The 21,571-nt window shown below is 32.2% G+C and overlaps 3 protein-coding genes across 6 annotated transcripts; 2 read left to right on the top strand and 1 right to left on the bottom strand.

Moving 5' to 3' along the window:
* Positions 1-421: 421 nt before the first annotated feature.
* Positions 422-6,519, top strand: LOC113520290 (F-box/WD repeat-containing protein 4-like). 2 transcript variants are annotated; one of them, XM_052898201.1, is made up of 9 exons: positions 422-935; positions 1,020-1,095; positions 1,248-1,483; positions 1,937-2,184; positions 3,171-3,294; positions 3,636-3,777; positions 4,110-4,247; positions 4,812-4,941; positions 6,330-6,519. In XM_052898201.1, the coding sequence occupies exons 1-9, from the start codon at positions 748-750 to the stop codon at positions 6,335-6,337; spliced, it is 1,290 nt and encodes a 429-aa protein (XP_052754161.1). In that variant the 5' UTR covers positions 422-747; the 3' UTR covers positions 6,338-6,519. The 2 variants fall into 2 exon arrangements, with proteins under 2 accessions (XP_052754161.1, XP_026761375.2); XM_026905574.3 differs by lacking the exon at positions 6,330-6,519 and having other exon boundaries at positions 423-935; positions 4,812-5,012.
* On the top strand, positions 6,341-8,410 carry LOC113520437 (uncharacterized). The gene is made up of 4 exons (XM_026905770.3): positions 6,341-6,615; positions 7,266-7,411; positions 7,690-7,801; positions 8,129-8,410. Exons 1-4 carry the CDS (start codon positions 6,341-6,343, stop codon positions 8,271-8,273), a joined length of 678 nt encoding a protein of 225 aa, XP_026761571.2. The 3' UTR covers positions 8,274-8,410.
* On the bottom strand, positions 7,825-20,782 carry LOC113520250 (E3 ubiquitin-protein ligase arkadia). 3 transcript variants are annotated; one of them, XM_026905524.3, is made up of 12 exons: positions 20,349-20,782; positions 18,359-19,974; positions 15,071-15,193; positions 14,039-14,265; positions 12,869-13,104; positions 12,067-12,152; positions 11,750-11,842; positions 10,876-10,958; positions 10,378-10,465; positions 9,280-9,500; positions 8,373-8,513; positions 7,825-8,228 (listed from the first exon to the last, which is right to left on the bottom strand). In XM_026905524.3, the coding sequence occupies exons 1-11, from the start codon at positions 20,473-20,475 to the stop codon at positions 8,390-8,392; spliced, it is 3,024 nt and encodes a 1,007-aa protein (XP_026761325.2). In that variant the 5' UTR covers positions 20,476-20,782; the 3' UTR covers positions 7,825-8,228; positions 8,373-8,389. The 3 variants fall into 3 exon arrangements, with proteins under 3 accessions (XP_026761325.2, XP_031770561.2, XP_031770560.2); XM_031914701.2 differs by having other exon boundaries at positions 10,384-10,465; XM_031914700.2 differs by having other exon boundaries at positions 18,359-19,971.
* Positions 20,783-21,571: the final 789 nt, after the last annotated feature.

Raw genomic sequence — 21,571 nt, 5'->3', positions numbered from 1 at the left:
TGCAACGTACAAAGACTTTGGAACGTTCTTAGATAATTTACCTAGGTACCTTATAATTTAAGGTGAAAAAAGTAAAAAAATTAAAGAAAAGTAAAGAAATTTTGAAATATTTTGCTACATTTATGCCTATTTTTTAATATCTTACTGCTAATATTGACGATTAATATAAAAGAAAACATCTTCATACATGACTTATTAAAAAATTTAGAACATTTGGTTTATGAACATTCTGAAGAATCCTGAAAACAAAAAGGCAACTTTACGCTGTTTAATTTTTTAAAGAAATTAAAATTATCTGCTACAGATAATATAATACTATCTTTCTACTGAAGATCAGGCTGTATGACTTAGTTCCTTTGCCTTGGACATTGACATTTTAAAGCATTTTCTTCAATAAATTTCTATATAATACATATTCTTTATCTGTATTCTCTGCATTCTTATCACTATTTATTTCTATTGTATATTCATAGTTATATAAATTTAAAATAATTATATTTTTAATTAGTAATAGAAAATCACAATTCATGTGGTACGATAATAAAATTGCTTGCAATTTCAATTTGACAAGTTCAAAAATTTCTAGTACAAAATTCTAAAAATCGCTAGTCCCGGTAAATTCTATAAGATTCTGTAATTTAATAGGGCTGCAATCACTCTGTTATTATTTGAATAAGCATTCACAGTAGTCAGTATTGTTATAACATAATTATTAAATCATGATTAGATAAACGTTTTAAAATTATAATGACTACACTACTTTTACATTTACCTCCAGAAGTATTAGCTAATATTTTTAGAAGGCTGACCACCTCAGAGCTTCTCAATGTTATGCTATCTTGTAAGTTTTTGAGAAATTTCATTATAAATGATAATGCAATCTGGAGATCAGCTGGTCAAAAAAAATTATTTGTATACTACAGTATTGAGAACAGGTTAGAAACAAATTTAAGTATTTGTTTCATATATGCCATATTCTTTCGAGTAATATGTACTTATTTATGAATTATTAATTTCAGTAACCCTATCACATTGTCCTGGTATGAACGATCTAGAATTTCATACAATTGGCGTTATGGTGTCTATAAAGCACAGGTTAATATTTTTAACTTTATTTTTTAATGGCTATTTAAAATCATTGTGTGCATACCGTAGTGTGTACATATTAATTATCATTATTTCAGTTATTCAATACCTAGCACTGTTTAATACCAAGATGTAAATAGTTTCCCCATACCCTTTTACAGGTTCTTATTCGACATTATACAAACTATATGCCCTGGTTATTATTTCACAATTCAGAAGCTCTGGTGATGTCAGTAGGTTCAGCACTGCAGTGCTATACTACAAACAAAAAAGGATTACCATGTTGTAAGGTAGCCTGTTGGAAATTACAAGTTCCAAAGATCAAGAGATCTGGTGTTCGTACAAATGACATATCAAGATTTGTTTTAAGAAATAATCTTATTGTTTGTGGAAATAGGTATGTGTACAGTGTGTTAAAGAATTTCTTACAATTAAATTGCTTTTGTGTGTATAAATATATCTATTGTGAATAGAATGAGAGAAGCATGCATTTAAAAGAAAATAGTCAAAACAAGAATTTAATAATGCAATAAGTAGGTAATTTGTTTGCTGGCTTTTACTGACCCTCCCCTCCCCCTCTTATGGGGGTGGTATATGTTTAATAGTTAATGGCTGATATGATATGAAGTTGGTGACTGTAAATATTTTTTTATATGTTATGCAATGTTGAAATAAGTAATAAAAAACATCAGCTTTTGTGCTGTTATAACCTATATAAATAAGTGAGCAATCAGGCTCATTTGATGGAGAATAGTAACCATTGTTTCTAAACATGAACAGTCCCATGGACATCATAGAATAATTTGCATCATCGTGATCCATTAATAATTTCTTAAAATAATGTTCACAGAGATGGCTGTATGGCAGTGTATGAAGTAAATAACATCAAACAAAAACCACAATTAATGTGTCACATTCGAGATTGCCATGAAAATGGTGAGGTAGAGTTGACAACTGTGGAATTATTCAATAAAAATGAACCATTCCATATTATAGCTACTGGTTCTAATTACAGCTCTGTGTTGCGACTGTGGAGCTTGAGAAAGCATGAAACCCATGAACCTACACCTGATGTCATATATAATAATCATGATATTAGTAAGTTACTTTCTCTTTGCATGCCAAGCTGGCTGAATGTCATGGTTACACAAAATGTATAATGTTACCTAAACTTACCACATTCATCGCAATAAATTTCATTTCAATTTCAATTTATATATATAGGTATTGTTAACTATATATAAAAATATGTGTTAAATTTTTATCATCAACATAACTGTGTTTCATAAACTATACCAGCTATATTTTTTGGTTATTTATTTACTTTAATAATCTATCCATACAGTAAAGTTCCCTTATGGGAAAGGCCTCAATGTAATGTTCAGCAGTGGACATTTAATAGAATAACTTATTAATAAAGTATAATTAAAAAATTTCATGTTAATTGATATCATACAAGCTGATGTTCTATATATATATATATATATATATATATATATATATATATATATATATATATATATATATATATATATATATATATATATATATATAATATATATATATATATATATATATATATATATATATATATATATATATATATATATATATATATATATATATATATATATATATATATATATATATATCTACATATATCTTATCAGTTATCTAGTAGGTACACTACACACTTTAAACAATTAAGCTTAAATTCTGCTTAATTTTACGCTACTTAATTCCATTATGACCCATTAAAAAAAAAAAAGATTAATCTTTATGTCTAAGAAACTAAAAGTGTACAACATAATATCATTAATTAATTAAGCCCGCAATTGTCTTTCTCCACGTCAATACATGTATACCAAGTCATAATGATTCATGAATCTGTTAAGGCATTCAGATGTACCAAACAAACAATTACTCTTTCAGACTTATAATGTTAGGATTTGATGATAAGGCATTAATTTTTGCTATGATTAATCCTAATTGTAGCATTTCTACTTATTTAATTACAATAACACCACAGTTTACTTTAAACTAATTGTATACTTATTGTTCTTATCTTAGATAATTATATCCAGGTGTAACAGACATCACTCTATCAAACAATGTGGGAATAAGGTGCATGCACCTAAACCAATTAGGAAATAAACTTGCAATTGGACTTAATGGAAATGATAGTCCTGTTTTACTTGATGCTCGATCGTAAGTATATTATTTAATAATAGTATCTTAACAGTATATTTATAAAGAAAGAATTTCAAAAGAAATCTTATTTCAAATTAACAACTAAAAAAAGATGTACCAAAACTATGTAGAAAACAAAGTAACACACTTTTAACATCAATTAAATATTTTACGGTATTTATAAGTTTAGTTGAATAGTTTAGAAATAAATGAATAAGATCTCATGTTTTCTCTGTCTTGTATCAATAAAATGTACTTAAGATTTAGTACTATTTTCCCCCTTAGGAATATTATTCCAGGATTAATTTAAAATAATTATCATGTCAATTAAAATATATACTTATTTGCTATTATTCCAGGTGTAAAGTACTTATGACTCCACATGAAAAGACAGATTTAAAACAAGTTGTGAGAGACATTCAATGGCACGATCCAAATACTTTTGTTTATGTAACACATTCGGGAAAGTTGCGCTTAATTGATATTCGGAGTCATGATAAGGTTAGTAATATGTAAATATTCTATTAATATAATAAATGCGAAAGTTTGTAACGATAGATAAATGAATACATATTTGTTAAACAACAACAAACAAATATTTGTTAAACAAACAGTAACAAGTTTTTGCCATAAAACTACTGAATGGATTTAATTGAAAACTGTTGACAGATGTCTGACTATTGGGGATTATAAATTCGAACATACATATTTATTTTTATTTTTATGAATAATAAAAATATTGTATGATAAAAAACTATTTAAAATTGATTACAATTTTTATGTTGAAATTTTGGCTATTCTAATTGTTAAAAGCTGTCTATTTTTTTTTTCAGGTTTATGATGCAATGGATCCTTTCCTGTCTTCTCTATACTGTGTAAAATCTGATGGAGATCGCTCTATAATTGTAGGCTCATCTGAATATGCCCGCTGTGTACTATTTGATACACGTAAAAATGAATCACATGTGCAAGTAAGTTTTGTTTATTAAATCTTGTTATTTGAAGTAATATCATGATGTGTACTACCATTAAGTGTCAATAAACTCGCACAATATTCCGCTTGTCAACTACTTTAGTTATATATTTTTAATTTATAAAGTAAATTGAAGAACTTTATGGTGTAGCAATTTAACACATCACCTCACCTTTCAATGGTTTGATCGCTACTCAATACTAACATTTGAATTCATATAGTTTTATATTGGTCTAGTTATTTTCTATGTATAATATGTATTTATAGAAAAAGTATATATCTTCTTCAGTTATTCAGTTATTTATAGTACAAACTATGCTCAGTTTGGGGCTAGATGGTGCGTTGTAATTACGTGTATTACTCACATCACACTTAATTTTATCGCTGTTGGGTTCTAGTTAATATGAATGTATTTTATGATTATATTTATTTATTTTTAAACGGCAGTACACCTACAATTGTTCTAGTGTTAAAGATGCTTATGAGCGGTAGTCACCATCACGTAATTTATATGCACGTTTGCCTCCTATTTTATAAAGAAAAAAAAAATATTTCGTTTCAGATATATTTTACTCAGAAACAAACATCGCCAGTATATAGTTTAGACTTCGATTCTACTAAACTAATCGCCGCAGCTGACCGTAGTTTAGCTGTTCTAGATTTTGACGTCAATCCAGCGAATGTAGAACGACGTGATTATTCATATGTTTTTAGATAATATACAATTTTCAATACTTATACAATACATTGATTATATAATAATGTCAGCTTGTTTGCCATTCTTAGTTTCATAAAAAAACCGTGCGAAAAAATTTGAAAAAGCTTGACATAGACTAATGACATGAAACTAATGAATAAGTCTGATAAATGATTAATTACTTAAGTTAGGTTTCGGATGCAAGTGCAATGAAGAGAAATCCAAAAATATAAAAATTAATAAAAGTGTTATTTTGTCACACGTCCATTTTTATTTTGATCTTGTTCTATACCTACGAGTAAAAGTAAGGTAAGGGTTTTATGATATAATAGCTAAAAATTTAGGCAAGCACAATACAAAGGTACAGGTAGACATGCTCATAAAATATCATACCTATGAGCATGCTTAAGATTGGCATGTTCTTAAAACTCTGTTTAGCATGCTACTCTGAATATACTGTCAGCATGTCAATAACAAGCTGACAGTTGACAAGTTCACAAATATATTTAGTTACACAGTTATTACATAATACGTAGATATTAAATAAAATTTATTACATGTGTACTGAAGTTAAATAAATAATTATTAATTTTTAAAATTTCTAATTGTTAGATAAAATTGAAAGTTTCGATTTACTATCGTATACAGAATCGTTTAATCATCTAACGATAGAATGAGCATGGTGCAGCATTGATATATGCTAACATTCACATTTTACGCACAAGTTTGTTTAATAACATTTTCGTCTCGTTTTTTTAATCGCATTACCAGTCTGTTAGTACGTAATACGATATCCTGGGGGGAAAGGGATTATTAGTAATGGAGACTGAGAATCCCATTGCTAGCAATATACCCAACCAGGTCGACCTCCTCGCGGTTCCCCCTGGAAACTATCATGGTTAATTCCCGATGAATTCATCATGATGGGCTAACTGGCCTGTTCTCATTCTCATCTATCACCCTTCACTGGTGCTCCGCCAGCGTATCCCGTTAGCGCAGGCGGGGTTACCATACCATTTTCACCCATCAAAAAAAAAATACGATATCCTAAGTGTATGTGTCACACTAACCTATACGGGTTTCGGTTCCTTTCTGCCTATCTTGCAAAAAAATGAAGTGAAGATAAAAAAGAAGCAGCACACACACACACACACACACACAGTCAGACACTCTATATATACAGACAGAGAGAGAGAGAGACCGTTACCATCTAGAGCCGTAAAATAGGTTAATAAAAAAAATTGGTCGTCAGCTGACATACAAAGAATTTGACATCTCTATATTCTTAACCTCAAAAAAATAACATTCTTTTTTTTTTTCAACAAATTGTTATGGAGTGAAATAAAAAATAGTAATAAATCTCCGTTTTTTTCCATACATCAGAATTATAGACAATGCTTAGAAATATATTATTCAATATATTCAAGTCCGTTAATAAAGTAAACAGAAGAACAGTGGCAAATAATGCCCTAAAATTTATTCCGGTTACTATTGGATTAGCAAATTTAACTCACTGTGAAGGAAAACAAAAAAAGGAAGTGGATATAACATGGAAAGATGATAATTTAGAACATGAATTTTTAATCCGCCAAGCCACTACAGTGAACGTTAATGCTGCCACACAACTACTTACCGTGACATTAGTCGCTATATATGACACAAGTGAAAGGTAATTCACTTATACAATACTGATTATATTATGAAGTTTTTAGCATTAAATTGAGAAAATTCTAAAGAAAAAACTACTGTGACATCAGCTATTACATGTGTACAAGTTGACTTTTGTGTTGTAATGAAATTTATATAGAAAATATCTAAGCTTTCCATCTGTTTTTATTTCTGTTGAGCTATCATAGTTTTATGGATGATAATAGAATGGTTACTCCTCCTGCACTAATGGTATATGCTGGTGGGGCACCAATAATAGATAATAGGTGAGAATGAAACAGGTCAGTTGGCCCATCATAATAAAGAATTAACCAAGATGGTTTCTAGGAGAACCACATGGAGGAAAAGGGCAAGTTAGTTAACTCATCATAATGAATATACCTTTCAGCACAATGGTTGCTAAGGGGAACATAATTATATCGAAGTCAACTAATAGAGTATATTGATAGCAATGGGACTGATAGTCTGAATTACTAACAATCCTTTCCCTCCTTTAAATGATAGTGTAACCTGTATAAATCGGCTGCATGTTTTACAAGAAATAAGCAGAAATAGCAACACTGTTTTGTATTATTTAATGTTTTTGCCTATTTTATATAATTTTAAAAAATTTTGATTGAAAATAATTATATATAATATCATATTTTTAAGGTTAAGAGAAGCGTTAACAAAAGAAATATGTTTAGTAAAACAAGCTTTAGAATGGGGTGAAGGCACTCCTCCACAACACTGGGATGAATTGGTTGCAGTGAGAGGTTCCCTTCGTGATCTCAAGCATAACCTCCGTATGCTATTTAGTAAGTTTTCCATTCAGCCAGAATGTAATAGGTACTAATTATTTAAAAAATATCTGTCCATTATAGTGAAATTTGTAATTCTTTTGAAAAGCAACATTCTGTTAGGGTCATAAAGCCTATGTATCAATGTTTTGAATTTCCAATAGTTATATATCATAAAAAAAAAATTAAAGGTGTATAAGAAGTAGATAAATATAAAATGAATAGCTTATAAGGTGATTACCTTATAAGTTATTAATTTATATTGTGAAATAAATATTTACTAATATAAATTATAGGTTATATGGATTATGCTGAAAAACTGGCAACAGTTGCAGCTGAAATATCTTATTTATCTGGAAACATTGTTGCATCAGATGCTATATGTGAAAGAATAGATCATGCATGCAGGTATGTATAAAGAAAACAATGTCAATGGAAAAACATTTAATAGTCTTATTACGTTTTTATATCTAATAATTTTTACAATTTCCCTTAGTATATAGTTTCAATGAACTTCGGGATAAAGTTATGTTTTATAAAATAATTAGTTGTATCATTATTTGATACAACATTACCTTAATGAAAAGTCAACAAATAGTCACCTCTTCTGACATTTTAACATTGTAATAAAGATATAACAAAAATGTTAGAAAATAAACATATTAATAAACAATACATAATAATATGTATAATTTATATACAAGTAATTGGCAGTATTATGTAACCTGTTCTCAGGACTTGCAATGCTCAGAAGCAGTTGACACATGAACTTCAGCAAGAGAGTTTAGAGTTGCAACAGCAGGCCATCATTAGTTCTCCACAACTGGAGCAAAAACTGAAAGAAGAAGAAGAAGAAGAAGTGAATAGTAAAACTAAATAAAAAAAGAAATAGTGACATATATAGATAAACACCTAAAATATAAACTGACTGACTAGTATTAAAATAAAATATTATTATTGCATGAAATATAATTTTTACCTGTGCTATGTTATCCATTAAAAAGTGGCATCCTTGTTTAGATGTGTTTCAATGTCAACACGACAAATAGGGCAGTGCTTGTTGGTACTCAGCCACTGATCTACGCATTCCATGTGGAACAGGTGCATACATGGTAGTCTCCTACAAATAAATAAATTTCACAATAATTTTAATCTTTGACTTTACCTCAGTAAAATTTGTCCAACAAATATTTTTATGCCCATAGTGCCCCTGTTGGATTTATCCGATAGAGAACAAGAGCTCTGAGCTCTAGTTCTAAATTCAGTCCATCATTGTACTTAGATATTTTTAAAATGCAACAGTTCTATCTGTCTGAACATATATACAGAAATAGCCACCACAGTACCTCAGTCGATTTTAATATTGAGCAATTTTTTTCTACTTAATTTTTTATATTCTTTGTAAAATATCATCTGTAATACTAATTTTGGTCAATAAATTTTTCATGTGTAAATTTAAGCCAGATATAAATCAGATTCTTGACTTAGGGCGATTTTGGGATTTATCCCTCATCTACACCCGGCTAAGCGACGTCTAAGTGCGAATTTAGTCTTTTGAATAGTGTTATCTATATGTGGATTCAAAGATGTCAGTTTTTGGTCTTAATTATGCCCAGGTACTTGGACTTCTTGGAGACAGAAAAAAATTGAAATGTAAAGATGGTATTAAAATGTCTACTTAAATCTATATCTGGTTACAAATCTTTGTAAATAAGTACTATGTACACATTAACATTAATTTGATAACATAACCTAAGACTCCATTACTACAAATCATGAATGGAATAATTTTGAGGTCATAATATTTGTACAATAAAAAATATAGAAGAATACAAGTTTCTTCACTTATAAAGAGGAATCCGATTGGATGCATGACCACACAATACCTGCAATCAGAGTCGACTTCAAAGATGGACAAGCAGATAGTGCACTTCTCGTCCTGGTGGTGGGGCGCGGGCGTGGCGTATGCGTGGCGGTAGGTGTTACGCTCGATGACGGCGCGCGAGGCACCGCGGCTGGCCCGGCGAGCCTCGGCCGCCTCCACCGCGTCCGCCGCCTCCGCCGCGCGCACCATCGCCACCATGTGCGCCGCCAATGCGTTCGACCCCTGCACACGGAGTGGGAAGGAATTGTCAGTAATGGAGACTAAGAATCCCATTGCTAGCAATATACCTAGCCAGGTCGACCTCCTCGTGGTTCTCCCTGGAAACTATTATGGTTAATTACTTGTGAATTCATCATGATAGGCTAACTGGCCTGTTTTCATTCTCATCAATCACCCTTCACTGGTGCTCTGCTAGCATATCCCGTTAGCGCAGGCGGGGTTACCATTCCATTTTCACCCATAAAAAAAGGCCCACAGGCGGAAGGACTAATTAAAAAAAAGGATCTATGTAGGATATCGATATAAATACAAACTTTTGTAAAATACAGTCAAACTTTTTTATTCTTATTTGCACGACAGCAGAAAGTGTAGTTAGTACTCAGTAATTAAGGGAAAATGTATGTAAAAGTAAACTACAAAATAAAAATAGTAATATTTTTATTTTTTAATTTAGTTAATCCCAATTATCAATATTTGAAAGAAGGAGTTAAATAGAACATAAACATCCATAGTTATATTTATCTTCATTGATTACTTTTTGAATTTGAGAATACTCATATATATATATATATATATATATATATATTCAATGTCATGATTATTGAAATTAATTCATTATTATATATTATTTTTTTAGCTGCTATGTGTTAATTTACGCAAAATTATATAATGTAGCTAAATATCATAGTTAAAAAAGAAATTAAAAATAATTTAGATTGATGCATGATTGAAAAATTTGAAAAAAAAAAGAATTTACCAATTGAGCTATCATTTCATTAAACACCATGCTTATCTATTAACATATGACTACAACTAGTGTTCTATTTTGTTACAATTTTTGTATATAGAATATTTTTTTTTTATTTAAATTTTATCTCACCATTACCGAGGGCTGGATAGATATGTGAAGATGTGGAGGATGCATCTGCATGTAGTGATGCATGTGATGGTGAATTTGTTGACCATCGCTGTAAATTTTTTTTTGTAAATAAAATTTATTGAACTATTAATTTAATTTTAAAAGTACTATTGCTTATTATAATTTCTGTTTTCAATATTTAAAACTCCATGTTTTATAAAACATTGTATTGAAACGAAAAGGAAGTGTTCTCATATCGCAGATTACAATATGCTTAATGTTTGTATTGCCACAATAACTAAACATAAAACAACTAATGTTCAATATTGTTTAAATAACTAGCTATGGAACCGTAAATCAAGAATATTATTAAGTAATTGACATATTTAGATAAACAAATAGCTAAACAAAACGTTATAATTTAATCATTTTGTCATTTACATTTTTATGTTATTACAATTTAAATTTAAAATTACGTTTAAATTTTTTATTATAAAAGAGCAACACATAGGTACTTACATCAACAAAGGTGTAATTCCGGTTGATAAACTTTGGGATGTGCGGTTAGAACTCAGATCTCGTGGCTCAAACTCATCCGGAAACTGGAAATTTTAATATAAAAGAAAATATAGTGGATTTCGGATATAACGGCGATTAAGGGACCATTCTATTTTCGTTATTATATCCGGAAGTCATTATAGGCAAAGGTAAAGAGATACAGACACGTACACATGTATAGTTTTTTCTTCGCACAAATCAGCATTGTTTTCACAGTTTTTCAATTTTGAAATGATTTCCGCCTTTTCTTTAACAGTGAATGCACGTCGAGGCAGTCATACTTATTTAAAAGTTTACTAAATTCAGTTGCTACTCAGAATATCACTTTGTAACTGAACCATAAATTCAACTCCGAAACGTACATGCTTCCCTACCTACTTAGCTGATAACTATAAACAATAGGTATTCTCTATACTTGCTGACCATCTGTGTGGTCGTAAACAAAAGGTTAGAAGTGTTTGTGAAAGAAAGAAATCTTTGTGTCTCTTTGGCGACCAAACTTCGGTCGCAATACCTGCATGGGATTTCTAGGAATTTGTTACAAATGATTCATTAAACACCCGAACTCGGCGTTACATCCAAAGTCGCTATAGTTACATGAATTTTGTACTAAAGCATGATTTAAATTCAAGGGACTTAGATTTAACGACGCTATAGGCAAATGGTCGCTACAACCAAGGTCGTAATAAATGAAATCCACTGTAGTTTATAATTGTTAGATTTTACATATTTAGTTCTGAAAAAATACGTATGCACTGCAGTGCCTCGTTATTTTATTGTAGAGGTTAAGTATAAATTAGTAAAATTATATGTAATGAAATATTAAAGTACATACAGAGAGCACGGTTGTAGGTGGTACAGTGTAAGTAGGCGGGAATTGTGTAAAGCCGCTACTGATGTCACCTATCATGCTACGTCGTTGCACCTCCTGCACCAAAGTAAATAGCAAATTAATTGGAATCAGAAACCAATAAACTATTATTTGGAATAACAGTTTACTGGTTACAAACATTTAGTATAATGTGTTTGCTGTCACTAAAATTATCAAATTATGCTGAAGTTGGCAATGTATATCAAACATCGAAAATCGTTGTAATACTTCATAAAAACTATTTACCATTAAGTAAAATAAAAATATTATAAGGTCTTTACAAGCATGTGTTGCTGACGTTGCCACAAACGTTCGTGAACAAGATACGGCGGAGCGATGGACATCCCATCTCGTCGACGGTCACCCACTGTAAAAATGTATAGGTAATGCTTTAAAAATGTATCATTTAGAATTTTTTTTTACTTTTTTATTAAAAAACAGATACTACTTGTTGGTAATTTTTTTTCACAAACTGTTTTATTTTTTAATTTTGTAAATTCTTAATTTGTTTGCTTTTTGTGTGCACTTTTTTATTATAATCGTAGCTTGACACATGGCCACGTTATCCTGAGCGAACACAGACAGAATATGTTCCATGACTATGATCAAATGAAAAGAGACTGATTTACTCCCAATGGTTGCTGACCTAATAAGAGCTTTTGGGGGGTGGGGGAAAGGGAATGTTAATAATGGAGTCTGACCTATTGCTAGCAATACACCCTATCAGGCTGATTTCCACGCGGTTCCCCCTGGAAACCATCGTGGTTAATTCTAATGGAGTTTGTCATGATAGGCTAACTGACCTGCTCCATCGTCACCTATCATCCTTCACTGGTGCCCCGTCGGTGTATACCGATACCGCGGGTAGGCTTACCATTCCATTAGCACCCATTAAAAAAAAAAGTGCTTTTTCACGTTACTTTTGAAGAATTCGAGGTTATAGGATGAAAGAAAACTTTAATGTGGCGCTAGTCTTATATATGGAAGATTTTTAAGGAAGATTTGTCATTATGTCCCTTAAGTCGGAGTTTCCCATTACTGACAAACTGTACGACAAAGTATAAAATTATAAAGTTGACTCACAGTGCGCGTGCATGGGCGTGTGGTGCGTGTGCGGCAGCAGCGTGTGGTTGGCGGGCGGCGGGCGTGGCGGGTGCGCGTGGTGCGGGTGGTGGCCGTGGTGCGGGTGGTGCGAGTGCGGGTGGTGCGCGTGGTGCGCGTGGTGCGCGTGCGCCGCGTGGTGCGCCGGCGGCGGGTGCGCGTGCGTGTGCGGGCAGCAACAACGACACGATGACAAGCAATTCCCAATGCGAACGATTCTATAAAAAAAACACACACACACACACACATATTAAATAAACTGTAACAGTTCAATTACGAACACTTCGTTAGAGCGATATATAAAATGTTAGAATATTTTTCTTTATAAATGCCATGCAGTCCCACCAATCGTCAGGTCTTAAGCTCCTAGCTTAAGGACCCTGTATCATGAGGAAGCAAACAACGGACATTTGGGGGCACACCCAGAACAGAACCAATTCAGAAAAGTTTGTTTCCTATGTTGACCGTTCAAGAATTGAACCCGAGAGCTCATTTACTCAAAACAACGTGTCCACCACTGCGCCGCGAGGCTCGTTATTATAACATATACATATATGCATTATTATAATTTTGAATATTTATTTCAATTATCTGTTTTTAAGGTACTACAAAAGGAGGAGTAACAGCTAAAAGGATAAAAATAGTTTACAATTCTAAACCAATTTTGACAATACTTACTGTAATGGCTAGGGTTTACTTATTAATATATTCTTTACTGCACGAAGACATAAAAATAATAATAACAATTAGAAATAATATAAGCAAAAATGAACTTATCTCTAAAAGAGATCTCTTCAAGTCAACCTAACATAGTGGCATAAGGGGGAAAAGGGATTGTTAGTAATGGAGACTGAGAATCCTATTGCTAGCAATATACCCAACCAGGTCGACCTCCTCGCGGTTCCCCCTGGAAACTATCATGGTTAATTCCTGATGAATTCATCATGATGGGCTAACTGGCCTGTTTTCATTTTCACTCATCAAAAAAAAGCATAGTGGCATAGAAATAATAATAATAATGGAAAAATAAGTTGTTGACAAAACAGCAAAGGCGTATTGTCTAGCAATATGTAATATTAGACCGTCAATCTTCCTACATAGAAATTAATTTCCAGTTACATATAACTCATTTCTGTTATAATTTCACATTACCTCCGCGGCATTATCTGCCGATGTGAAGTTTGCGAATTGTGCTGATACACCGGCGGGATGATGGGTGAATCGTCACAGGGAGGGTCGGTGCTGCCCTCCTGTCCCGCGGCCGGTGGCGAGCCCGAACTTTCCGTCCCTGGGTCTGGTCTCGGGCCACACGCCGGCCCCGCAGCGGAAGCCGGGGTCTGCGCTTGTCCTGGCGAGCTTGTTAGATCTATCACAGTACGCTGGGGATCATCAAATATAATTTCTATTTGTTTATTCTTTATTGCCCAAATTACAAAAAAAAAATTGTACAAAACGCGGTATTAATGTTATATAGTATTCTCTACCAGTTACCTCTTGTCAAAACAGAAATGCAGTGAAAGATTAAAAATTATTGTAGATAAATAATTACTGATGTATCCATATTGATTTATAAATGATATAACACATACAATGGTGAACTACTGCACATTATGATCGTTTAAATATATTTACATGAATACATTAAACAAATATTACTTACATATAAACATATCTATTATAAAAACACATACAATAAATATACATATGTACATGATTATATACTATATATAATTCCAAGAAAGCAACGATAAACATCAAAGGTAATGATGATAATAAAGATGATGATGAATTGCTTTCACAGTTTCTTCATAAGAGATTTATACTTTTTTTAAAAGTATTGTATTTACTGTTATGTTTTTATATTTATTTTTTTCAAAATAATTTATAAATAACTAATATTTTTTTTAGTGATTACAAAAAAAAATATTGCAATTACATACCCTCTGCGTGTCAACATTTTGGCTTAAGTCGGATTAAAAGTTTTTATTGGGGATCCCAATATTATTATTATTTTTGAATTGGTTTGACGCGATGGAGTTTGATATAACTAAATAACTTTTGCAACAGCAGTAGTAGTAGAAAGAATAATGCACAATAAACATTCGTGTACATATATACAGAGATACAAGTGTTGTTTCTTTGCTTTTATGTCTGTGTTAAAGATACTGAGTAAGTTAAACATACCGGATTATTTTCCTCTTCTAAAAGCAGTACATCATCTTCTGAGCCTGAGTCTGACACCCAATCGAGTTGCAAGTCAGGTGCAGATAATACCCCAGCGCCAGCATTCATATTTGTTCGTTTCTCCTGAAAATCCACAACAAGTATTAAAATTTTCACAATAAATATATAAGTATTATAATAATTTATATTAGTTTCACGTACGTAAATGGCTGTCTAGTTGTTTAACGATTAGGGATAAATGTGATAAGTAATAATATACCTATATTGGGGCGAACGTGATTGTTAGTAATGGAGACTGAGAATCCTAGAGAAAGCTAGCAATATACCTAACCAGGTCGACCTCCTCGCGGTTCTCCCTGGAAACTATAATGGTTAATTCCTGATGAATTCATCATGATGGGCTAACTAGCCTGTTTTCATTCTCATCTATCACCCTTAACTGGTGCTCCGCCAGCGTATCCCGTTAGCGCAGGCGGGGTTACAATACCATTTTCACCAAGCAAAAAAAAAACCTATATTGTACAGCAGTAAAACATGATACTTAATTCGACATATATTTAGCGTAACAGAAGCTAATTATGCAGAAAACAACCAGGTAACAAAAAGTACAAACAGAATTATAAGCATTTTTCTGTCAATAGTTTGTACAAGATTAATTATATTATTATTGTATCCCATGTTCTTTTAATATATATTATTCTTATAAATACAGAATACAGTTATTATTATTGTACACCACTAAATAATATAATATGAATATATAAGTTTTTATACCTGGCTGCTTTATACAAACTAACATATTTCGTAGAGTACTGTTTCTAAGGGATTTTCTCCCGAGAACACTCAGGTTATAGGATAAGCTCCCTGCCAAGGTTTTCCCTAGAGACTACAGTATGGATTTTTTATTAAAGTTCTTTCAGAGTCGGCAATGCGCTCGTGATACCCTTGGTGTTGCAGACGTCCATAGGCCCGCAACACTATGGTTTGCCACCTCCATTGTTTGTTGTTTTTTTTTATTAAAAATAATAAATTATAAAAAACAATAATGCATAATGCAGCGCCAGGTTATATAACTGGTCTTTGAAATTAAAAATGACATAAAAAAAAAGAAACAAAATGAATCAAATATTAGAGATCTTTAGTTCTATAACAATTATATTCACTTTGCAATTATATGGTATTTACAAATTACAAAAGAATAATATATTACAAAATCTACTATTTCGATCAGTAAGTAAACCTAAAGTGTACCTATTATTTATCATTGAGAGACGGGCTTTTTCAGGCAGGAAAACTGTGACACTGCGGCCTTTCTATGATTTATTTATTTACCTCTTCATTGCACCACAAACATAAAAATATACAATGACAATTGAACAATTCAAGTGAAATACAGTAACATAAATACAGCTAGAAATATATACATAAAGATACAAAAGGCGGTTTTATCGCTAGAGTAATCTCTGACAGACAATTTATGGTTAAAGGAGAACAGATAGAAGTGGGTAGGTGGCGAAAAAGTAAATTAATAAATGTGATGATCTTTTGTGTTCGCTACTGCTTTCTATCAAAGTGTACCTAAGAATAAAGTATTTTATTACAGAATATGTCGCCATGCAATTGCCAAGTTATTACAAATATTATCGAAATAAAGATATGTAATATTGATACCATATCAATTTTGGCACTACCAATGTTGGTAGATAGGTTTAGATAACTATTTATAAAAAAAAATGTTGAAAAGGTGTTACCATAAACCCTAAAATTACTGACATATGAATATATGAGATCTTAAAACTTTTTGTAGCAAAAGAACTGCATCATCAGACTTCCCATTTTTTTATATCGTGTTTTTGATGGGATTTAATATATTGGAGACTTAGATGCTATCTAAGCGCAGTCACTTTGGACGCAGTTTTTTTTTATATATATAAGCAATATCGTATCAGTAATAGAGGAGTGCGCGGTCGGGTTGCACCGTTGGCCGAGAATCAAAAGGGGCGCTGAGTAATTTTATGAGATGTAAAAGAGGCTCGGACCCGATTTGGAAAACATTGAAATGGATGATGATGGAGGTTGCTGCAGCTACAAATGAGATTGGTTCTTTCACCGATACAAATACTGGCCTAAACCAGTAATGTTACCCTTCATGTGAAAAAACTTCCTAACAAAATTTTCTTCAAACTCGAGTATGTCTTGTATCCGGCCTCATACCGAAACGAGATTCATCAGAAAGGCAAATATAATGCCAGTTTTCCTCCTCCCAATTTCTGTATTCGCGATCCCATCGTAAATAAATCCTATGATTGTAGGGTACTGTTGGTGGGACTCTCAGCGACCTTCGGGAACGCAGACCCACTTCACGTAATCTATTTCAGATGGTTTGGTCGTTTATCAGTAAACCTAAAGGACTGTGGAGTCTAGTAGCGAACAAATGGTGGTCATCGTATGATTCTATTGACTAGTATTTTACATGAACGGTCCTGTCTGGGAATGGTGATGCGAGATAGTCCTTTATGTCGTTCGATCACTCTGCCTGTGATACAATAACGTGTCCAGAGACGGCTTATGACGCTCTATGTAGTGCCAAGCACGACACCCAAGCTATGGATTGGAGCATGTCACGATTAAAAAGAAAAGACAGAGTCAGAAATGAGTATACATGAGGACCAGAATTAAGCTGACAGACATTCTCTTACGAATAGACCAGCAGAAATGACAATGGACAGGTCACATGTTGCGTAACAGCATGGATAAGCTCACGGGTTATGGTTTGGTATCCATGGGACATTAAAAGGAAACAAAGCTATCCATAGAGACGATGGGAGGATGACATAAAGCAAACAGCAGGTCTATGCCGGAGTAGCACTTTGTGCTACGAGACATAATTTAAGGAAGAAAATAATAATTATTATTATTATAACATATAATTTTGATAATACAATTAATTTTAAGATTTTATTAAATAATTCTAATAATGTAATATAATTATAACACATAGTTTATTTTAGTGAAAAAACAATATTAATGTATGCATGTAATATTAATTATAATTACAATGTACATTTTGTTAAGCACAGAATAAAGGCTTCTTTATCTTTTATCAATATAAAAGATAAAGTCAATACTGAAACAAAGATTTTCTAACATTATATGAACCATGATGATTTTAGTTGTAAAAGAGTTATAGAAAAGGCTTTTCAATGATCTCTCTTCTCTCTAAGCACGTATTTTAATTTACAAATTTTTTTTATCGAAACTAATGATTTTAAAACAAATAATTATTACCTGATTATTGCAAGATCCATTGTCACCAGCATGGACTCCATGTCCAGAACTGGTGCCTGGTTGTGGAGAACTTCTATCACCAGCTGAATCAATTTCACAACACATTCTTGTATTTTCATTTATTTGTGCTTCTACTTTGACAGATGTAGTGTGACTGATGTCTCTTTGAGAGTTTGCTATATTTGGCTCCATTTTAACTCTAGGTCGAATTGTACCCTCAATTTTAACAGTCCCAGGAGATGTTGATATTGGAGTTTCTTTTGAAGTTTGTGCTTCTGGAGGTTCAGTCTCTTTCTTTATGTTTTGTGTTCCAAACTCTTGTTTAACTTGTGAAGTAGATGAATTTTGTATTGTAGAAGAAGAATTATCTGCACTATGTGAACAACTCATAAATGTTCTGTGACAGTGATGGTTGGTTCCTCCTAAACGATTTACATGACTAGGGTTAGGATTATCTCTAGGGACATCTGTCTGTATTACATGTGCACGATTACAAGCATTAGACATGTTATGATTCACTCTACAAGTATAGCCATGGTTATGGGAAACAGAACCTAAGTTTTCTTGTTTTATATGCGTTATTGGAGCATTTTGGACACAGTCATGTTGATGAGATTGGATGTGAACACAGCGTTGACTTTGATTATGCCTTTGACAACTACAATTACGTTCACTCTGTTGGAAATTATTGGTATTGTTGTCATCACTACCTTGTGTTAATACTTCAACATGATCATGTGGTTCGCTTTTTATATTGACTCTAGGTACTTCACTAGAATTATGATTAGTGTCTACATCCATTGTGATATCAGATGGCAAACTGGATAGATGCTGGCCAGCCCCTTTGTCACATTGTTTTTTTCTTGGAACTAATACATTATCTTCCTCTTCTGAACTGACTTCAATCAAATTTGCATTAACCGATTCATTCTCTTTAGACTGTCTTCTTCTAGGAGAAATATTAAGTTTACGACTAGGTCTCTCTAGACTATTTAAAGCCTGGTTTTCATTAATATGGTTATTGAGGGTTGTAGGGACTTGACTAAACATATTTGGCTGCAACCGTTCATAGCCTGGATGTAAAACATTATTTTCCTCAGGTTGTGTTTGATTAGCCGGCATTGCATATGGCAATGGATGTTGTAGATAATTTGAATCATCACTAAGAACTATAACATTATTAGAGTGATATGGCGTAAAAATATATTCTTGAGGTGGTCTAACACCTGCAGCATAATGGGTATAATTTGGATAGTAGTAACCTCTTTCATTGACTCCTACAGGTTTTGGTTGATAACGAATATTCACATCTGAGAATCTTCGCTGAGCATTAGTGTTTTCAGAAGTATTTTCTGTAAGTACATAGCCAAGTGAACTAGAGCTATCTGGTAGAGGCTGATATTCTTCTGGGACAGGAGTACGTGATGACATTGGATGTGACAAAGGAGCCAAATTAACTTCATATGGCTGTGTTGGAGTTGTTGAATTCACATAATTTGATGATACTGGTTTAGGTGTTGTTTCATTATTGCTAGTGTGTGCAGCTTCAGAAGATGTAGGAAGCACCTCTACTTCATCATCACTCTCAGCAAATAGAGCATCACATTCCATTTCTTCTGAAAAAATAGATATTTTTTTAAATTCTATAATTTTTTTATTTTCAGTTACAGTAAATTCCACATCAGAATTACAATTACGGGAATGAAACTTAATAACTATAATTATAAAACTGAATGCAGATTAATTATTTGTACAGCCTTATTTAAAATTTGTGAGAATTGGGTGTATGAGAGAACTGCTTGATGTCACCAGTGCCTTAATCAAGTATATATTATTAAAAATCAGTAAATTCTGGTTTTAGTTGTTAATGCTTATTTGAATGATGCAGTATTCTGTGTTCAGTTGAGTGGTGTTAGACTAATCATTCATGCAAAGATGAACAAATTAAACATTAATAGCATGATTTAGACTAAATATTAAAATTATTTACCGTTTCTAGATGGATTTTCAGAAGCAGAAGATGTGAACACAGTATCTAATATTGCGGCCAATGACGATGGTCCAGGAATATCCCATGAGGAGGACGAGTGATCACCCTCGTAACCCTTTTCAGTCATTTCAATAGTTAAAAATATTATTTCGTCATATTGTTTCTATTTTGCCTACAGAAAAATTGTTACTTTTTTTTTAACTACCAACATGGAGTGTTGTTTCTTCACCAAAACACAGTCATTTTTCTTTTATTAAAGCATGACTGGTATGATACGAAAAAACTGACACTAGTTATAAAATAACTAACAAGTGTACATTAAAAATACTAATTTAAATTGGAAAAACGAGAGAATGTGTGAAGACAAGACACGAAACAAAATTTACAATATAAATTACAACATTAAATTGACTGACGAATGAATGAATTTTTGTTGGAATGGAAACCTAAGAACGAGTAACATTTTTGGCTTATCTAAAATAAACATAGACTAAGTATAGTATACTCGGTGAACCTCTTTTTCTAACTCTAAGTTAGTAATAAAGATTTCCTTATTCTTAGGCTAGTTCGTAGACAATATAACGAAATAGTGTACGTCAACCCGATATTCCTTTCAAACCATGGTTTTGTAAATTAAAGCTTGGAAAGACCGCAACAACTATTATAACTCGTATGCGTCTAGGTCACGTATGCACACCTTCTCATTTATACAAGCTTGGTATTGTACAAAGTTCGTCGTGTAATTGCGGTGCTGAAGTGGCGGACTTGAATCATATATTCTTCTCATATTCTAAATTTGACCACACCTCCCTTTTTAATCATCTCCGATCCATCCGTGTTCCATTCCCAACTTCTATTCTTACTCTACTTTCTTCCAATGATCCTATTATCTATAAAATACTATCTTCATATATATATGATAACAATATTAAGATTTAGTTATATTACATGAATACATTTATAGTTGCATCAATTGCTTTTCCTATATATTTATAAGTATATTCTCATATGTACAAGTATATCCTTCATATCCTATAAATATCCTAGACCTAATCCTTATCCTTTCTAAATTCGTTTGTGTTAGGTATTTTTATTACTATTATCGTTTCCCCGTTTTGTTCTTGGCAAAATACCCTAATATCGGGGTGAACGCCACAAAAAAAGAAAAAAAAAAAAAAAAATAGTGTACGTCAAAATTGGATGGAGTATTATTACACGTGACA

Source organism: Galleria mellonella, unplaced genomic scaffold, assembly GCF_026898425.1.
Source record: "Galleria mellonella isolate WM207_F2 unplaced genomic scaffold, CSIRO_AGI_GalMel_v1 utg40, whole genome shotgun sequence".
Classification (NCBI taxonomy): domain Eukaryota; kingdom Metazoa; phylum Arthropoda; class Insecta; order Lepidoptera; family Pyralidae; genus Galleria; species Galleria mellonella.
This window is presented reverse-complemented; position numbering and strand designations above follow the sequence as displayed.